Source organism: Nerophis lumbriciformis, linkage group LG23, assembly GCF_033978685.3.
Source record: "Nerophis lumbriciformis linkage group LG23, RoL_Nlum_v2.1, whole genome shotgun sequence".
Taxonomy (NCBI): Eukaryota; Metazoa; Chordata; class Actinopteri; order Syngnathiformes; family Syngnathidae; genus Nerophis; species Nerophis lumbriciformis.
The window spans coordinates 39,819,161-39,833,720 of NC_084570.2; the positions used below are offsets into that span (position 1 = coordinate 39,819,161).

General features: G+C 39.3%; 1 protein-coding gene across 1 annotated transcript in view; it reads left to right on the forward strand.

Annotated features, from left to right (window-relative positions):
- Positions 1-8,119: 8,119 nt before the first annotated feature.
- kif5aa (kinesin family member 5A, a) overlaps positions 8,120-14,560 on the forward strand; it is a 78,533-nt gene continuing 72,092 nt past the window's right edge. The window contains exons 1-2 of the mRNA XM_072915909.1: positions 8,120-8,555; positions 14,095-14,182. Of these exons, the coding sequence (XP_072772010.1) occupies positions 8,427-8,555; positions 14,095-14,182 (217 nt within the window). The 5' untranslated portion in view covers positions 8,120-8,426. The remainder of the gene's footprint in view (positions 8,556-14,094; positions 14,183-14,560) is intronic.

A 14,560-nucleotide genomic window follows, 5' to 3' on the forward strand; every position in this document is an offset into this window, starting at 1 on the left:
GAGGAAGGAATGATGTGGGGGGAGGAAGGAAGGAAGGGTGCATGAGGAGAGGAGGGAAGGAAGGATGTAGAAGGAGAGGAAGGAAGGAAGGAAAGATGCAGGAGGGGAGGAAGGAAGGACGCAGGGGGGAGGAAAGGAGAAAGGGAGGAAGGAAGGAAGGATGCAGGAGGGGAGGAAGGAAGGAAGGATGCAGGAGGGGAGGAAGGAAGGAAGGATGTAAGAGGGGAGGAAGGAATGATGTGGGGGGAGGAAGGAAGGAAGGGTGCATGAGGAGAGGAGGGAAGGAAGGATGCAGGAGGAGAGGAAGGAAGGAAGGAAAGATGCAGGAGGGGAGGAAGGAAGGAAGGATGTAGGAGGCGAGGAAGAAAGGGTGTAGGACGAGAGGAAGGAAGGAAGGAAGAATGCAGGAGGGGAGGAAGGAAGGAAGGAAGGAAGGATGCAGGAGGGGAGGAAGGAAGGAAGGATGCTGTGAGAGGAAGGAAGGAAGGAAGGATGCTGGAGGAGAGGAAGGAATGATGTGGGGGGAGGAAGGAAGGAAGGGTGCATGAGGAGAGGAGGGAAGGAAGGATGCAGGAGGAGAGGAAGGAAGGAAGGAAAGATGCAGGAGGGGAGGAAGGAAGGAAGGATGTAGGAGGCGAGGAAGAAAGGGTGTAGGACGAGAGGAAGGAAGGAAGGAAGAATGCAGGAGGGGAGGAAGGAAGGAAGGAAGAAAGGATGCAGGAGGGGAGGAAGGAAGGAAGGATGCTGTGAGAGGAAGGAAGGAAGGAAGGATGCTGGAGGAGAGGAAGGAAGGAAGGAAGGGTGCAGAAGGAAGGAAGGAAGGAGGGATGCAGGAGGAGAGGAAGGAAGGAAGGATGCAGGAGAAGAGGAAGGAAGGAAGAAAGGATGCAGGAGGGGAGGAAGGAAGGAAGAAAGGATGCAGGAGGAAGGAAGGAAGGATGCAGCTGGGGAGGAAGGATGCAGGAGGAAGGAAGGAAGGATGCGGGAGGGAAGGAAGGATGCAGGAGAATAGGAAGGAAAGAAGGAAGGAAGGAAGGATGCAGGAGGAGAGGAAGGAAAGAAGGAAGGAAGGATGCAGGAGGGGAGGCAGGAAGGAAGGAAGGAAGGAAGGATGCAGGAGGGGAGGAAGGAGGGGAGGAAGGAAGGAAGGAAGAAAGGGAGAAAGGAAGGAAGGGAGGAAGGAAGGAAGGAAGGAAGGAAGGAAGGATGCAGGAGGGGAGGAAGGAAGTAAGGAAGGATGCAGGAGGAATGAAGGAAGGATGCAGCTGGGGAGGAAGGATGCAGGAGGAGAGGAAGGAAGGATGCGGGAGGGAAGGAAGGAAGGATGCAGGAGGGGAGGAAGGAAGGAAGGAAGGATGCAGGAGGGGAGGAAGGAAGGAAGGAAGGATGCAGTAGGGAAGGAAAGAAGGAAGGAAGGAAGGATGCAGGAGAGGAAGGAAAGAAGGAAGGAAGGATACAGGAGGGGAGGCAGGAAGGAAGGATGCAGGAGGGGAGGAAGGAAGGAAGGAAAGAAGGAAGGAAGGAAGGAAGGATGCAGGAGGGGAGGAAGGAAGTAAGAAAGGATGCAGGAGGAAGGAAGGAAGGATGCAGCTGGGGAGGAAGGATGCAGGAGGAAGGAAGGAAGGATGCGGGAGGGAAGGAAGGAAGGATGCAGGAGGGGAGGAAGGAAGGATGGAAGGAACACTGAAAAAAATAACTCATAAGATTTACTTAAAAAAATTATTGTAAGTATTTGCACGCAAATGATTTAAGTAAAATTTAATGCTGCAATATCAAGTAACACTCACTTGCCAGTATCAAGTAAATTCTACTTACCATATAACATAACAGTTGTGAAGATATTAAGTAACAGTTACTTAATTACATCCAAGTTTTAAGTTATATTTATTTAAACAAATTAAGTAAAGTCTACTTGTTTTTCATCGGCAGGAACATCATTTTACTCAAAATTTTAAGTAAATTTTATATATCTGTAGTATTTGCTGTTATGAAGTAATTCAGTAGATTTTAATTATTTTCTTGTGCTTGACATTTTAATTTACTTGGTTGCATTACTTTACATTACTCACTAAAATTAGGTAATCATTGCCAGTTTTCTTTTGATAAATGTTACCAAATAAATTTAACCAATACTCTATGCATTTAATATATATGTATCACATATCACACAACTAAATTACAATGCAATTAAACAGTTTCTTTTTAGTTCAATCTTACAAACCTCTGAAACAGAGTTTCTACATTCATTGCAGAAATATAATACTCAACAACAACTTCTGGGAGAGGGTCAGGACAGAAACCGCCTCTTAAACTTTGAGCAGTGGTGTATGGATTATGTATACCCCTATTTAAATGGGGGGGGGGAAACAGAATGTACTGTACAAGTACTGCGTTAATAGTAAAAGTGCATTATATTGTACTGCATTAGAATTTGTACTAACAGTAAATTAAAGATGTATCTCCAGCAAAAGGTATTCAAAGTAAATAGTAGTAAAAGTATATTTTTTAAAGAAAATATCCAAAGGTTGGTATGACTGGTAAACAACAAATACACAGTATTACACATTATACACCAAATCCAACATAGATCTGGTAACATAGTCACTTCTCAAATATGCAATTAAAATCTTACAAACTACACTGAAAAAGTGCAATATCAACATTTAAACCAGTCCTCTGACTAGTGCACTTTTAAGTATGCAATTAAAACATTAATGAAATAAAATCAACATAATCAACTAAAAATAAACAGCTTAAGGTGTCTAACCATTCTTGTTGAAGAATACAATCTTTACTGTCATTAACAGATACCTTATTTGACAAAAAATGAAAAACATTTATGACAGGCAACCCACTAGTAAACCAAGATGAACTGGAACTCAGTGCTAATTCTTGGCATTTCTTCACAAGAGTCCATGCATGATGCTACGTCCTCAACAAGGGTCCATAAATGATGTCATTTTCCTCCTCTAGGATGACAAAGTCATGACATGCATTTAGGAAAGCAACTTCAACTTCAAGGTGTTTACTTTTGGGGACAGTTTGAATCCATCCAGCTCCAGCATGAGTTTTTGGAAGACTTCAAAAGTGTAGCGCAAAGTGGGAGGGTATGCCAAGTTCAGGGCATAAATCAGTCCCATGAGCAGTGAGCAAGCTTTCGCAGTACTGTTGCACCCTGGCAAAATCTCATGGCCTTCCACAAGGATGGAGACATCAACTGGATCCTCATCAGCACCGTGGACGACGAGTATTTTGAGGATGTGGTTACTGACATCCCTCCGGCTGTCCTCCTGCATACAATTTACAACAAAAAAGAAGAATGTTATTGAGAAACAAATAATAGAACTGCATGAATCATTCAAAGTGACTTCATTATCAGGGAAGAATGAACACAAGAATATATGTTCCTTTGTCTGCTTTCCTCTTAACTTTAACATTAAATTAACCTGTGTCATTAAAAAATATTTTTAAATGATTAAAATAATGCTATACCAAGCAGTCTTCAAAAAGTTCCTCTTCCTTCTCGCCAAGGTGCAGTATAAGGCTGCGGATAATGGTTTCACGCCTCATCTCAATGCTCTGTTTCTGTGAACAGATTAAGAACATGAACATAACCATTATACATACACAATCAACTGTCAAGTGAAAACACAAGTGCATATATTTGCTTGTGTTTTAAGTGCATGGACCCAGAGCGTGCAAGGGCATGGAATCTACCAAGTGTGAGGCTTGTCCTGTATGTGTATACTGTATGTGTCTGTGAGTGAGAAAAAAAGTAGGTCCAGCTCCCTGTAAAACATACTGTATGAACAAGCAAAACAAGCACACCTGACTCAGTCTGTCCAGGAGCGGCCTCATCTTGATCCCCACGGCACCTCCCTTGCACAAAGTCCACTGGCTCCTCCAAAGGGCACCCTGAAAATGAAGAGACACAATTTGTGGTATTAAAACAATGGTCTAAAATATTCAGCCACAATTTTAATATTACATTATGATGGATGAATAAGGGAAAATAACAAAGCAATATAATGCATACATTATTTTCTACTTGCCTGAATTATGAGAATAATGTTCTGTTCTGATTTGCTTCCTGTTGATGGAAAAATATTTCAATAAGAAATAAACTACATCATAAACATTAATGAACATTTTGTTTTGTCTAGCTAAATAAAACAATTAACACATGACAGATTTATTTGCGAGTAGAAGTTGTAATGAACAATCCATTCTTTCATTGAATTACAAAAACATGTTGCTGTGGGCTTCACACCGATAACTAGCTTCTTGTCAAAAAAAAGAAAAGAAAGAAAACTGCCAGCGAAGTCGCTTTTGTAATCGCAAGCTGATGCTCTCAAAGACCTCTGGCGCTTCTGTCAGTAAATGTGTGTTTTAAAAACCTATTCTTGGGCATTTCTCCCAAACATTCAGCAGTATCGCCCCCTCATTCCCAATGCACATTAATTAACATTAATTCACTAACGTTACGTTACTTCAGTGTCGCCGCCAAAAGTTTTACAGAGAACAATACCATGTTCTACTATGTTGACGTCAGTTGATAAAAGTTATACCGTTAGGTTGGTGGTTTTTTAATATCCTAACTTTATTTAGTTAACTTTAGTTTTTATCAGGAAAAACTGCAGCCCTCCCACTACAGGCCAGCACGGACCAATGTAGCGTTATGCTAATTTTTTTTTACCGAACTTACTTACTTAACTTAACTTAATTAACTTATAAGCAGTTACATATCTTGCGTCAAACTACATGCAGACGTATATTATCACAAATTTAAAACAGAACGTAATAACTTACCTGTGGAATGACTTTCTGGCGCTACAATACACCTTGCAGTGCTCTGTGAAGAGATCCTAACGGCCGGAGCCTGTTGTGCTGTGCGCATGCGTCGTCGTGCATGCGTTTCAAAACACTAGATTTTCAGAGTAAAGTTTATGTAATATTTTTAGGTTTATGTACGTACAACTATTAAACATTTAAATAGCAGAGGTGTGGACTCGAGTCACATGACTTGGACTCGAGTCATGAATTTGATGACTTTAGACTCGACTTGACAAAATGTAAAGAGACTTGCAACTCGACTTAGACTTTAACATCAATGACTTGTGACTTCACTTGGACTTGAGCCTTTTGACTTGACATGACTTGCCACTTTCCCCAAAATCCAAAGCTTAAAAAGTTATTTGGGAGCGCTCCGTATTTTTCATTTTCTTCGTCTGTCTATCAGCGTGTTATTCCTGTCAGCTGGTGTGCTGTCAGTACAACAGCCAATCAAATTAGATTTACGTTGTTTTCATCACACAGCATTCATCCAATCAAATTGCAGGACAACCAATGAACAAGAGTTGGTCCAACAACGTGCCAGTGATAAACAATTATGTTAAAGTTGGTTTCGTTCGGGTATAAAAACTACGACTTGGTCAACAAAAAACGAATTGCCGTATGCAAATCACGCAGTTCGAATATTACAGACGGAGACGCAACAACTTCCAACTTCGTTCGACATTTGAAGTTGCACAAAGAAGGGTAAGTTTTGAATGTAAGATAACGTTTATTGGCTAAGTAACGTGACTTTTATTTGCTGTGTAGTTAAATCAGTGAGGCTGCAAACTCACTGCTAACGTTATAACCATAGACATCTTATAAGTAGACGCAGCATCGAGCGCTACTGCCTACTGGCGCAGACGAGGCGCGTGGCCGCCATCTTGGAGTGGTGATCCGCTCCACTCAGTGCAATTAATTTGGCAGGAGCAATGGACTGTCAGCGCATTTAATTCATTTTACCTCACTGAATACCACTGATTTTCACCATCTTTTTTGTCATACGTGTAGCTATGATAACAGACACATGTTTTGGCGTGTTTTATTATTCATAGTTTGCTTAACAGTAATATAATATTCTTATACGCTTAAGTGACCAGACGTCCGAGATCAAAACTGGGAATATAATCCCAGAGAAGGGGGAAAAAAACGGTAAACTATTTTTAAGTTGAAGAAACAATATGATTAGGTTATATATACATATGCGTGTATCCTACATAAACAATGTATGAATACATTAGATATCTATATATCTTAGGGACCTATAGACTGTATCTCTGTTGCTGCAGCAGCAGAGAGTTTATTCTGTCTTGACACTTTGTATTGATATTTTCTATTACATTCTTCCCTTAAATGATAATGTTTGCAGTGATTGTTTTATATGTATTATTTTATGTAAGTCGCTTTGGATAAAAGCGTCTGCCAAATACTTAAACATATATAAACACCTGAAAGTCTTCATATCAGCTAAAACCACCAATCTGTTTCACTGGATTCAGAATAAAACCAAATTCTGTTTAACCCAACAATGTTAGTATTTGAATATTGATACTTGAAGACTTATTCCTGGTTACAATTATACTGTTAAGAAAGTATTGTCTTATACTTTGCCTAAAATGAGAATGCATCATAATCAGTAGTGGCTGGTGAATTTTGTTTTAGGTGGGGCTGAAAGTTTGTAAACCAAACCCCTGTAGGGGGGTCATCCTCCCCCAGAATATTTCTTTGTGATTTTCACATACAAATATTGAAGATCTTTGATCCTTCTCAACTCTGTGGTAATATTATTTTCATAAAATACAACCAATAGTACGTTAATGTTAAATCTCACTTGTGAAAAGTAATCCCCCGATTCCTATTTTCAACAGTCCGCTCATTTGAGCAGGAAAACGCTGAACACCAGCCCGGCATCTTTGTTTTCTACCTGTCAACTGTCAGTTTAGGCTGCTCGCCGGCTCCTCATCACCACTTCAAGATGGCGGCCAAATTGCTCACGTCACAGCAACCAATGCTGCGTCTACTTATAAGATGTCTATGGTTATAACGTCATTGCAAACACGGCAATCTGTTGCGTCCACTGCAGTTTGCTACCTTATTCATACTTTTTGTCAAGTGATTTTTTTTTAAGCAGGGTTTCATGAGGTACCTATACATAACGTTACGTTAGTCAATGTATCACACACAGAAACGTAACGTTAGTCAATGTATCACACACAGTAACATTACGTTAGTCAATGTATCACACACAGTAACGTAAAGTTAGTCAATGTATCACACACAGTAACGTAACGTTAGACGGCAGTCAGCAGCACCGCGTATTTTAGCCACCTACAAAAAGACAAACATAGTCAAATAAAGGTCAGTTAAAATGTATACTATATTAAGAATATGTGTACATATTGCATAGGGTCCTGACATCTAAAAAGTACAACTGTGTTCATTGTTATGTTCATATATTTGTTATGTTTTTCATGTGTACGCACACATAAACACACATACAGTATGAGATGAGATCAATGAGATAAGGTAAGAACAGGATAGAAACTGCTGTGGAACTAGTTACAATGCAATATGCCATGGAAATACAATGTTAACACTTTTGTGCAAATAAGTACAGTTGCACTTGTTTTTTCCAAATGTGTTTATTCTGTAAAGGAATAAGTTACATGTTTAAAATGACTGGTTAATAGTGCTATTTTGAAGTGCAATGTCAGCACTATCTTTTTCCCTGCAATTTCAAATGCACTTGTTTTAATAAATTAATACAGCGTTTTAAAAGCATACACAATCTGTGTAAATATATTAGTCTGTGGTTAAATGACTTGAAATGACTCAAAACTCAAAATGCAGGACTTGGGACTTGACTTGAGACTTTCCAGTCTTGACTTTGGACTTGACTCGGACTTGCCCTGTCTTGACTCGGGACTTGACTCGAGACTTGAGGGTAAAGACTTGAGACTTACTTGTGACTTGCAAAGCAATGACTTGGTCCCACCTCTGTTAAATAGTATGAGGAAACATAAGTAAAACTTACTCTTCCCCCATAATTCATGTATTACGTTAATAAAATGTTTAATTTTACTTAAAAAACTCTAGTTCTTACTGAATGTTAAAAATATTAGGTATAAATTATGACAGTTACTCTAATAGAGTTTACAGCACCAAAAAGTCACTTTTTTCAGTGAAGGATGCAGGAGGGAGGTGTGTACCACTTTAAGAGGTCGGATGCTGACCACGCCCTTCTGCGTGCTGCCAGCAGAGGGCGCTGTGACGTCACTTCCTCGTCCTTCCAGCAGCATCGTCACCTTCACTAGAAGACGAGCGAGCGGCGGACGACGTGTGAGCTTTCATCTTTCACTCAGCAGCTCTGCGCCATTTTCTTGCCTCTACAGAACTAGCATTCATATTAATATTTATATTTATATTGATGTTGATGATGTGAGGCGACCTCGCTGTTGTTGATCCTACATCGTCAGCTGCGACACAAGAAGAAGAAGAAGAAGAGTCTTCAATCCTCCTGCCAGAACAATCTCCATCTTCTTCATCCTCCTCCTCTTCTTCATCATCTTCCTCTTCCTCCCAGCAGCTGCGCCATGGCGGACATAACGGCCGAGTGCAACATCAAAGTGCTGTGCCGCTTCCGGCCTCTCAACCAGGCCGAGATCATCCGAGGAGATGTCTTCCTGCCCAAGTTCCACGCAGACGACACGGTGGCCCTCGGGGTGAGTCCGCCATTAACATTCTTACAACGAGCATTAGCGTCATAATGCTGGTGACGTCACACAGAAGGGAGGTGCCGTTACGTCATCGCTTATCAGCATTGTGCGCGTGCGCTGATGTCACTGAACAATAAGCTGATTAATGGTGACCACATTATTATATAAATATATACTACTTTATTATATAATATATGCTACTTTATTATGTAAATATATACAATTTACTACATAAATATATACAACTTTATTTTGTAAATATATACAATTTATTATATAAATATATACAACTTTATAATGTAAATATATACAACTTTATTTTGTAAATATGTACAACTTTATTATGTAAATATTTACAACTTTATTATATAAATATATACAACTTTATTATGTAAATATATACAACTTTTTTTGTAAATATGTAGAACTTTATTATATAAATATATACAACTTTATTTGGTCAAATTTAAAACTTGATCAGGAAATGTTTGTTAAACAAAAGTTGGAAATATGATTTTTCCAAAAGTGACTTATGGATATTGAAGAGTTCTTCAAGAGTTCGTCAAGAGGTATGTATTCAATAGGTATTAAAAATTTATTAAAAAGGTATTAAATAGTTATTCCAGAGTTATTCCAGATCCCATCTTTTTCTCCCACAAAACAACTAATACTTCTATCTTGCTCGGGTCGACAAACATTTTACTTTGGAAAAAACTCTAATTTATGTAAAAACTACTTGATTGTTTCAGTTTGTTGAATGAAACATGAGCATTGTCAAAGTACACACTAAGTGTCTACTTCATTGTCATAGTACGCACTAAGTGTCTACTTCATCGTAAAAGTACACACTAAGTGTCCACTTCCTTGTCAAAATACACACTAAGTGTCTACTTCATTGTCAAAGTACACACAGTGTCTACTTCATTGTCAAAGTACACACGAAGTGTCTACTTCATTGTCAAAGTACACACAGAGTGTCTACTTCATTGTCAAAGTACACACCAAGTGTCTACTTCCTTGTCAAAGTACACACCAAGTGTCTACTTCTTTCTAGTGTATACACCATGCAGTACTACTACACTGATACTACTAATGTACTACTACAATGGTAATAGCATGGTCAAATATTTCTAATAGTAATTGTGTTGTTCTCCTGCATTTATATATATATATATATATATATATATATATATATATATATATATATATATATATATATATATATATATATGTATGTATATATATGTATGTATATATATGGTGTTGGGTTTGTAAAAATATTCCCTGGCATGTGGTCTTGATGAAGTGGTCTTGATAATGTGTGGAGGGGTCCTACAGTGAGACATGATCCTCCATAGGACACGCGGTCTACGCGGTCAAATGCCTTCTGAAAGTCACTGAAGTTGATAAAGACGAGGTGTTCCGTTCCATGGTCTTGTCCATGATGATCCTGAGGCTGGCAATTTGGTCACTGCACAGTTTTCCATTCCAGAAACCAGCCTGGTTCTCTCCCAGTCTTACATCAGCCCCCAAAATAATGCGATTTAACTCGGGTGTTGATAGCTGCAAGATCCCTCGATCCCTGAGGTCTCCTTTCCGGGTACAACAGCCATTGGGCCGTTCTTCCAGTCAGTTGGGAAGATCTTGTCCTCCCATATCTGCTGGATCAGCTGGTGAAACATGGCAGTTGAGGTTTCTAGAGCAGCCCCTAAGGTCTCTGCAGGGATCTGGTCCACGGCACAATCCCTATATTGACTTCTTTACTTTAGATCTGGTGGGCAGGTCGCAGCTTACCTCCACCATCTGGGCAGCTGCTCTAGTCGTCCCCAGTTCCCTGAAGTGCTCCGGTCATCTTTTCTGCTGTTCTTCTTTGGTGGTCAGGAGTTGGCTCTGCTTTGTGTGTTTGTCCGCCTAAATCCTTTGTGGTCTGGTATAGATCCTTCAAGTTTTTCTTTGAAGCTGCGACCTCCGCTTGCTGTGCCAAGTCTTCAATATAATCTCTTGGAACACTTTTTTCACCTACTGGTTTGGAGCTTCATACTCTTTTTGAGCTGCCACCTTGTGTCCTTGCTTACCCTCCTGTCTTTAGTTCTTCTCAGTGTGACTTGTGGATTGTTTGCTTTCTCCCCAGCACTTCTGTACAGGTCTCCTTCCATATATGTTTCTCAGGACTCTCCTACACTGGTCTTTGGTCCTCTTCTTGTAGGGCTTGGAACCTGTGGTTTGGTACAGTTAAGTTGTCCCTAAGTCCTGAAAGAGCTGGATGTTGAGTCTCCTTCCCCCATATTTGCCAACCTTGAGACCTCCGATTTCGGGGGGTGGGGTGCGTGGTCGGGGGGGTGGGGGCGTGGTTGGGGAGGGGGCGTGGTTAGGGGCGTGGTTAAGAGGGGATGAGTATATTTACAGCTAGAATTCACCAAGTCAAGTATTTCATATATATATATATATATATATATATATATATATATACTGTAATAAGTCAAGTATTTTATATATATATATATACATATAAATATATATATATATATACAAGAAATACTTGACTTTCAGTGAATTCTAGCTATATATATATATATATATATATATAAATAAGAGAAATATATATAAATAAGAGAAATACTTGGATTTCAGTGTTCATTTATTTACACACACATAACACTCATCTACTCATTGTTGAGTTAAGGGTTGAATTGTCCATCCTTGTTCTATTCTCTGTCACTATTTTTCTAACCATGCTGAACACCTTCTCTGATGATGCATTGCTATGTGGCACGCACAAAAGTGCTTTCATCAAATGCACTAGAGTCTGGAATCTTCCATCTCTCCCTAGCATGGCCCAAAACCGGTCAATCTTTGCTTCCTGAGGAAGATCTTCACTGCCAAGCACTTGGTAGTCCACTACTTCTTCCCGGAGGCTATCCAGGTCCTTGGATAGCGGCTTGGAATTTACAAGCGTATTTCTTCATCTTACTCGTCGTCGGCGTCGCCATGACTGTATCTTCCTCGTTCTTCTGCTTTGTCTCCTTGTTGTGTGCGCAGTTGTGCACTGCACTCTCTAAAAGCCCTAGATGTTATTGTCACATATGCATGTACAGTAGATGGCCGTATTGTCCTGTTTAAGAGTGTCACAACATTGCTGTTTACGGCAGACGAACTGCTTTACGGTAGACGAAAACGTGACTGCTGTTGTTGTGTGTTGTTGCCGCGCTGGGAGGACGTTAATGAAACTGCCTAACAATAAACTCACATAAGAAACCAAGAACTCGCCCTCGATCATTCTACAGTTATAACGTGATTGGGCAGGCACGCTGTTTATATTGTGGGAAAGCGGACGTGCAAACAGGCTGACACGTCACTCAGGTCCGCCTGGAGCTGGAGGGGGCGTGGCCTCCAGCTCCGCCTGAATTTCGGGAGATTTTCGGGTGAAAATTTGTCCCGGGAGGTTTTCGGGAGAGGCGCTGAATTTCGGGAGTCTCTCGGGAAATCCGGGAGGGTTGGCAAGTATGCCTTCCCCCTCCACTGGTGTTTGATTCTCTTCTTGTAGGCCTTAGGACCTGTTCTGTATGGTGATTTGGTGCAGTTCTGTCGTCCCTAAGTCCTGGAAGAGCTGGATGTTGAGTCTCCTTCCCCCTGCCACTGGTATTTGGTCCTCTTCCTGTAGGCCTTAGGACCTATCCTGTATGGTGGTTTGGTACAGTTCAGTTGTCCCTAAGTCCTGGAACAGCTGGATGTTGAGTCTCCTTCCCCCTCCACTGGTGTTTGGTCCTCTCCTTGTAGGCCTTAGGACCTATTCTGTATGGTGATTTGGTACAGTTCTGTCGTCCCTAAGTCCTGGAAGAGCTGGATGTTGAGTCTCCTTCCCCCTCCACTGGTGTTTGGTCCTCTTCTTGTAGGCCTTGGGACCTATCCTGTATGGTGGTTTGGTACAGTTCAGTTGTCCCTAAGTCCTGGAAGACCTGGATGTTGAATTGGACTCTCTTTGTCACGGGGGTTGTTGCAACGTTTCTTCTTCAGGTGGAGTTTAGCCGTCAGTAGGTGACGGTCTGAGCATCTGAACTTCCGGTTGATTTTCAGCATTGAGGTCAGGTGATACCCAAGTGGCTTTATGGGGAAAGAGAGTGCCTCCCAGGACCAGGTTCTTGTCTGCACAGTCCTCCCCATTCCGGTTCATGGTACCAATACCTTGTCTTCCCATTACCAGGAAGTCTCCATTCCCACCTTTGCATATATGTCTCTTGCTGGTCTGGTCTGTGGTGTCGCTTGTAGAAGTTGTCCTCTGATTCCTCCTCGTGGGTGCAATGCATTATGGGACTTTTGTGTGTGGTTTGGAATCTTGTTTGATTGGTTCTGGACTTGTTTGGTTCTGGACTTGTTTGGTTCTGGACTTGTTTGGCTCCCAACTGATGTCTGCTTCTCTGGAGAGCAGAAATGCTACTTATATAATATGGAATATGATGTTTATGACTTAAAATATAGAATATAATATTTATGATTTCAAATATAGAATATCATATTTATGACTTAGAATATCGAATATAATATTTATGACCTAAAATATGGAATATGATGTTTATGACTTAAATCATACAATTTGATTATAACTTAAAATAATAAATATAATATTTATGACTCAAAATATAGAATATAATTTTTATGACCTAAAATATCATATTTATGACTTGAAATATGGAATATGATGTTCATGACTTAAAATATCTAATGTAATATTCATGACTTCAAATATAGAATATAATATTTATGACCTAAAATATAGAATATGATGTTTATGACTTAAATGATAGAATTAGATTACGACTTAAAATATGGAATATCATATTTATGACTTAAAATATAGAATATAATATCTATGACTTAAATATGGAATATAATATTTATGACTTAAAATATAGAATATAATATTTAAGACCTAAAATATGGAATATCATATTTATGACTTCAAATATGGAATATAATATTTACGACCTAAAATACAGAATATAATATTAATGACTTAAATATAGAATATAATATTTATGTCCTAAAATACGGAATATAATATTTATGACCTAAAATATGGAATATGGTGTTTATGACATATTTATGGTTAGCATGGTTTAGCATTAGCTTGCGTGTAAAAGAAATGTATGAAAGAATATTTCAGGACAAAAAGAAGTGCTATCTCTTGATTAGGTTAGTGTTGGTAAGTTAGCGCTAAATATTAGCGTTTCCTGTGTTCACTATGAACTTTTTTTTAGGATAAGCAGATTTAATAACTAATATTACTTCCTTGGACACATGTAGTCTATTCCTGCCCTCCTATTGGCCAACACGGCACTTTGATTGTGAAGTGTGCCTATAGCAACAAGCAATACGCTAAAAAGTGATCATTCATTATCAACAAAGCAGAAGTATTTTCAATTATAATAATATTATTATTACTTTTTGTTTTGTAAGTATGGTCACATGTCTCCCCTTTATGACCTTTGACCTCACAAGGACCACATCATGTTAATGACTATACGACAAATCATTTTGTATATTTCAGGGAAGGTCGTACGTCTTCGACCGAGTTTTTCCCACCAACACCACCCAGGAACAGGTGTACAACACCTGTGCCAAGCAGATCGTCAAAGGTATAATCATCTACTGTATTATCTCATCTACTGTAATAATAACTCATCTACTGTAATAATAACTCATCTAATGTAATAACTCATCTACTTTAATAATAACTCATCTACTGTAGTAATAATCATCTACTGTAATAATAATCATCTACTGTAATAACTCATCTACTGTAATAATAATCATATACTCTATTAACTCATCTACTGTAATAATTATCTACTCTAATAACTAATCTACTGTAAAAATAATCATCTACTGTAATAACTCATCTACTGTAATAATAATCATCTACAGTTATAACTCATCTACTGTAATAATAATCTACTGTAACAATAACTCATCTACTGTAATAATAATCATATACTGTAATAACTCATCTACTG